The 7,042-nt window shown below is 43.8% G+C and overlaps 1 protein-coding gene across 1 annotated transcript; it reads left to right on the top strand.

Moving 5' to 3' along the window:
• Nucleotides 1–436: 436 nt before the first annotated feature.
• Nucleotides 437–1,219, top strand: LOC144538554 (protein phosphatase 1 regulatory subunit 3A-like). The gene has a single exon (XM_078283042.1). The coding sequence runs from the start codon at nucleotides 437–439 to the stop codon at nucleotides 1,217–1,219; it is 783 nt and encodes a 260-aa protein (XP_078139168.1).
• Nucleotides 1,220–7,042: the final 5,823 nt, after the last annotated feature.

Genomic DNA, 7,042 nt, shown 5'->3' with positions numbered 1-7,042 from the left:
TGTGACCCAGTATTGACCAAAAGCAGCATCATTGTTGCCATGGTAAATCTCATTCTTATTGTACAAATAGCATTACAACTCTCCAGGGAACAATTAGGACAATTACACAAGAGAGAAGGGATTAAGTTATAAAGATAACAAATAAACTTTTAGGTGTTGGGGTATTCTTGAAGTGTAGAAGAGTTAGATAATTATCATAAAAATATGTCACATATACAAATGTCTCAAAGAGGCATGACGATGATATTTTCTCAGTCTTCTCCTGAGCATAGACTACTGTACATAGTTTAAGTCCCTTCTGGCCTATTTATAGTGTTGGCCCTTGCAACAATGTCATCTGTAACTCGACTCCATCTGTTAAGTCACAGCATGTTGAATGTCAGTTGCCAGAAGCAGAAGCACTGCAGTTCCCGCTGACTCTCTAGCAGAGAGCCCGATGGAGTTTGTGGGAGAACCGAGAGCCTCTGGGGCTTGTAACCTCTTAGGGGTGCCGGGCCTCAGCTGCTTGGACGTGGACGATGAGGAAGGCGAGATGGTGATCGGCATCAGGCCCAAGTCCTCTCCCCTCCCGCGGAGAAGGAGCTCTGTCTCTGACGAGGACTCGGAGCCCGAACCTCCCCCTTGTGGCTCCAGGAGAGTGTCCTTTGCGGACACCAAGGGTCTCCGCTTGGTGCGAGTCAAGGAGTTTGACACATGGGATTTACCCAAACTGCCGTATGACTCCCTGGAGGGCGAACGTAAAGAAGCTGAGGAATACTGCCTGTCTCCTCTATTCTCCTTTCTCCTGTCTTCTGAAGAGCTGTTAATCAAAGTTCAGGAGCAGAAAGTGGAGCTGGAGGCCATCGAGTTACTTCCCGGGACCACGATAGTGAAAGGTCTGATCCGTGTTCTCAACATCTCTTTCAATAAGGCGGTGTACGTCCGTACCAGTTTGGACGCTTGGTCGAGCCACTTTGACCTACTGGCAGAGTATATCCCCAGTGCCAGTGACGGGGTGACAGACTGTTTCTCATTTAAGCTCACCCTGGTGCCCCCGTTTGGGGAGCAGGGGGCCAGAGTTGACTTCTGTCTGCGGTATGAGACTCCTGTCGGGACGTTCTGGGCCAACAACGACAACAGCAACTACGTGCTGTTCTGCCACCAGAGAGTTAAAGAACCGAAAGAGAAATCACAGAGAGAAAATGTGAGCAGGAAAAGCTGTCTCAAGGCTGTCAGGTGAGGATATTGTAGTTAGGGATTGACTGCTATGGGTTTTTGGAGGCCAATAGTGATTCCGATATTTTTAGACTTAAGTTTCCGCCCGACAGCCGATATTTTGTGCCAATACTCAATATATTTGAAATTGACCATTTTCATGCCAATAAAATTCCAAGTATTAAGTGTTGGGACACGAAAACTCTCCACTGAAACCCAGACTAATGAAATTCTTTTAGGTGGGTTAGCAGCTCCTTGAAGGATAAGTTTGGCGATTTTGGGCCTATATATAATTTGTGACTCAGGAGTCAATATTGTCTGCGGGTCCAAGTACTACAGGTATGTAAGAGACAAATTATATAAAGGTCTTATATATAACTTATCCTTTAAGGCAGGGTGACCCTGCCCACTATGGGAACCTCTGGGATAGGCTGTTAAATAAAGAATTCATTTACAAAAAACATAATTGAACAATTAAATGAATAAATCAAATGTGCAAAAACAACCTGAAATATTGGATCTAACCCTAACTGTAGTTACTGCAGTAAGGAAGGTCAAACTATATCAACTTCTTGTATGTTAAGCTTAAGCATAAGGAAAAGTTTTCAGATTAATTTAGGTGGATTTTATAATGCACACAAGGTCTATAATCTCTAAATTGCAACACGCCATTCCACATAGTCTAACTGTCAAGAAGATTTTCTATTTTGTTGTTGAATAATTAAGAAAAGTCATTCACTAGTATCTCATCATGACTGATAAATTGACAGAAAAGTGTGGATAGATGATACTAATAAGACTTCTTTGGGAATGGGGTGGTGATCAAAGATAGAAAAATCCAATAGGCAAGGTCATATATATCAAATTTCAGAGATTTGTTGATCAGTGATAGTCATGTAAAACTATATGATAGACATAGACATTATGTGTTTATCTGACCTATCATGATTTCATTAATTCACAGTCAGGACTTCCCCATTGTGGAAAATGTGTCATCACTGGAAACTTTACCATCGCTGGAAAATGTTTCAACAGGTGTATATTTCTTTAACTAACTAAGAAATTTAATATAGCTGTAATAGTGTAACTACAAGATAAATGACAAATGTCTTTTTTTCTCCAGGTGCTTCAAAACATGGAGAAAAAGTGGCTAGTATAAAAGCCCAGCAAATCTCTGATTCTCAGTCAGGAACTTCAGGGGAAGATGGTCAGAAAGTACTGGTGAGTAAAAATCCAGCAATAGTTTGTAAATTTCTTTCATTTGCTGCATATAGACTTAAATCAAGACAATATCATTGCTATGTTTAGAAGTAGACCTTGGACAAATAGTATTTGCACCTTTTTATGGTTTGCTTTAGCCTTCCTAGTTGACAAGTCTAGGGTTTGCATATAGGACAATTCAACAAGTGCCATGAAGTTGTGTGTGGGACAATTACAGGAAAGTATTTGGAAGTTCATTTAGCATACTACTATATTTTGCAGCTTACCTGACACTATCTGAATTGTCCCACTCATCTGGTACGCCAAGCAGGTTCAAACAATCACTTACTTGCAGCCTTTATTTCACACAGATTTGTTGCATTATTATCTATGTGAGGAGTGAAACGTTTGGGACCTATACTGTGTAACATTAAGATATCACGGTGTGTCTATGAGGTACGTGAGGAACAGGAGACTTAAAATGACCCCCGGTGCTCTTTCTGGATGTCACATGATGAATGCTGGAGCTCCGACTAGAACCAGTGTAACATACTGTACTGGTTACATGTAAAGGACACTTGGAGCACATGCTGTTTTCATCTGAGGCAGTCACATTGATGTTTATTACAGCACAAAGGTAGTTAAATTAGGATTTTTGTGAGAAACATGGCTGAATGAATAAACAATATTATATACATTACATACTGTGTCATACATTCTATGTTCATGTTATGTTATATCCTATGAAATGTAGAATCGCCTAGTCATCTTGAATGTAAACCAAAAAACTCTTTAGTCATACAATATTTAATCTGAGCATGGTACTGTATGACTTGCTTTAAATGTCATCATCCTCAACACAGCATAGCTATTGTGTGAGCAAGCTGAAATTAATCTATCCCTCTTGTTGATGGACAGAATGAGAGCAGCCGGAACTGCAGCCGAAGAAGTCGACGAAGGACAGCACGGTTGGCACGGGTGAAGGACTACTTTGCTCAAAGAGATGGAAAACCCAATCAGAAAGAAAGCGAAGTATCACTCCAAGAAACATCACAGGCAGCCCAAGGAGAAAACCCACTGGAAATGCACTCAAATGTTTCAGAAACGCCATCGATTTCTGAGGAGCGCAGCAAATCGGGAGGTGTCCAGTTTGTTTCAGAACCTCTGGCAACATCCAACAAAACATCTCCTGATGTCCAGTATGAGACATACATACAGGACAGCACATCCAACAACAAGCCAGACAAATCTGAGAGCATCTGCTTGGCCGACACGGTCACTTTAAAAACAGGAGGGAAAGACGCCACAGATATCCCAAACGACCCATTGCATCCAAATGATGAGCCTGCTCCTACAAAACACCAAAATATCAACAAGCCTGTCTCCAAAGCTGAGGACAACAGACAGAGGCAAATGGAAAGTAGTAAGGAAGGCATGAATGATGAATCTACTAGCAACACTGCAGCTGAATCCGATGGCAATGTCATTTCAGCAGAGAGCGTTGAAGGCCTTGTCAGTCTGGCCAACAGCTTCACATTTGGGACTGTGGTGGCTCCACTCTATCATCAGGTGTTTGGCAAGGTGGGAAGTGAAGGTCAGAACATAGTTGATTGTGGAAATCCAATGAGGGGAAGACTGAACATGGGAGACTCATCAACAATTCAAAATTATCCCCACACCGAAAGAAGAGAGACTAGCTCAAGTGTTTCAGCAGATGCCTGTGAGAATCATGCCGAAATTCTGGGGGATACAACTAAGACTCAAGAATCAGACCAAGAATGCATAGACACTGCTCTGAATCATCCTCTCGCGGGAGGAAGAGAGACGAGCTGGATTGTGTCAGCAGATGCCAGTTGGAGCCAAGCAGAAATTCTGCAGGATCTGGCTGAGATTCAAGAATCAGACCAAAGATGCACAGATACTCCTGAAGATCCAAAACTGTTCTCAGAGGAAGAAGTTCTCCATCCCAGGACGCTAAATGTTTTTAGCACTGACGTCTCGAACACTCGTATCCCTGGAGAGAGTGTGCATCTCCAGGGGAAATCTCAGGAAGACAATCTGACCCATGACCTGGAATGCAACTATCTAGTCCAAAAGGAAACCACAGCAGAAATGGCACAGGCTCAATCGCCAGAAGACGCATGTTCACAAATTAAAATGCTACCAGATGCAACACTTTCACAAGCACAAACACAGGCAGACACAACCAGTATACAGCCATCTTTTTTGCTGCCTCAACTTTCTCAGATTGTGTCAGTGCTTGTCAATGCTGAGATGGACCAACAGATCAGTAGTGGTGGAGCAACTGAGTGTGTTGATGGGTCAAACAAAGACGATGACACTGGCACAACAGATGCATCACCAACCAATGCATATTCAGAACAGGATAAACCATCAGAAGCTCTACAGGATTTGGATCCTAACTCTTTAAATGATTCAACGACAACAGAAGCTAATAATAGCTCTATCGGAGATGACAATATCCCTGAGTCTAATGTTGAAATTGTGGAAGAAAAACTTGTAAAAAAGGATCTCAGCAGCACAACACATGAGACATCACTGGAGACTGTGGAAGAACCAAATAACGTGGAAGAAAGCAATGAAGTGACGGACAACTCGCATAAAGATGAAACAAAGCTCTCGGCAGCTGAAAATGAGGATGGTGGTGGTGAGGTAGCTGAATCAGTGACAAAAGCAACAACGAGTAGCTATCACATACACAGTGACATGTTTGTGGAGTTCAAAGATGAAGACACTCTGAAGGAGAAACCAATTATTGTGTCAGAGAAGGAAGAGCATTGTGAAATTAAAGATATAGTCACAAAACAGGAGGATGCCAGTCCAGGAGTGACTACTGAGGACAAAAATTGGGAAATGATGGTTGAGGAAGAGGAAGAGAACGTATTAAGAGATCAAGAGGGAAGTGAGGCGATAAACATCAAAGACTTGGAAGCAGTGGAGAAGGAAGAGGGAGAAGTGATGGAGGAGCAGTTGGAGGACACCGGGATAGAGAAGGTAGAGGTGGAGTTTGAAGGGATGGAGGAGGAAGAAAAGATGATAGAGGAAGAAATGGAGGAAGAGATTGCAGCTGCAGAGGAGGAAGAAGAGGAGGGTGAAGGGATAGATGACAAGGAAATGATAGAAGAGGAAGAAATGGAGGAGGCTGTGGCTGGGGAAGAGAAGGAGTTAGAAGAAGATGTTGAGGCGATGCAGAAGGAAAAGATAGTTGAGGAGCAAATAGCGCAGGAGATCGTAGTTGGAGAGGAGGAGGAAGAGGTGGAGACGGAGTTAGAGGAGGAAGAAGAAGTTATAGCGATGCAGGAGGTTGATATTCAAGGGGCAGAGGTCCAGGAAGAGGAGATGGAGAGGGAGAGGGGGGAAGAAATGGAGATAGACATGAATGAGGAAGATGAAACGGGTGTGGAGTGGGAGGACGAGGTAGAACCACAGGAGGAAAACATGCAAAGGGAGATTTCAGATGACGAGGAGGAAATGCTAGTTGATGAGGCAGCAGAGGAAGAGATTGTATTTGCAGAGGCGGAGGGCACTGGTGAGGGCACGGCGATAGAGGAGAGGGAAGATGAAGCGGGGGGTTTAGAAGAGAGATCAGACGTTACACAAAACAAGGTTGAGGATGATTTATCCGCACCGGTGAACAATGTGCATGAGGGTGTAGGTGAGAGAGTAATTGACAAAGAAAATACAGGGGAAGGGGAAAACGTGCGCGGCCCAACTGAAATCTACTCAGAGGAGGTTGATCAAAGCAACAACGGTGCTCCACATGACCAAGCAAAAGCCGCGAAAGACGAGAGCGATTCCACCGCCGCAGAGGGAGGGTCGTGCATTTTAACAGATGAACCCGAAAGTGACCAAACAAGCGACGGCAACGCTTCCACGGAGTCTCTGTCGGACGACGAGGTGGAGCTGTACATGCACTGTCTGAGGGCCGTTCACGGGCAGCGCAGCCTCGCACAGGCCAGTAGGGATCGCAACAAAGATACAGGCTTTAGTGTGAGCAGAAGGCCCTCCGGAGGCAGAGGCAAACAGCTGCCCTCGCCCATGCCGTCCATCAGCGAGTCTGTGGATGAGGAACAACACCCCGGCAGCCTTCAGGACAGTCAGGAAGACGTGGAGACAGAGGATTTCCAACCCACCGCTGCACCTCGCCCAGCGGCAAGTGGACAGGAAAGCATCAACAGAAAAGTTGCATGGTGGAAAGAGACATTTTCTTGGAGCAATATCTCAAAAACATTGTTATACACCACCTTGTTAGTGGTATTTTTAGTTGTGGCGTACCATTATGATTTTCTCGCCTGTTTTGGCCTGTACTTGATATCTGTGTTCTGGCTCTGCTGTCAAGGAGAGAAGCAGCCAGTTAAAAACAACAATAGAATAGGTTGAATAAAATTGTAAAGGTGGGAACTTGATTTATTCTAATGTTGCCCATGGACCACTGAAGTCTATGAGTCTGCAAAGAGCTGACATTGTGCTCACAAAGGTCTAGAGGCGAAGACCATGTGGCCTTGGATTTAAACTCTCCCTTATTTGCTCTTTATAGTGTTGCACCATTTTGATGTTTCCCTTAATCTGAAGATTTTAAGAAGACCTTTAAGTTTTAATAACTGCAAAAAATAACAAAATAATGGTC

The sequence above is a fragment of the Centroberyx gerrardi genome, chromosome 4 (assembly GCF_048128805.1).
Source record: "Centroberyx gerrardi isolate f3 chromosome 4, fCenGer3.hap1.cur.20231027, whole genome shotgun sequence".
NCBI lineage: Eukaryota > Metazoa > Chordata > Actinopteri > Beryciformes > Berycidae > Centroberyx > Centroberyx gerrardi.
Note: the sequence above shows the minus strand (reverse complement) of the source record. Positions and strands in the feature narration are given on the sequence as shown.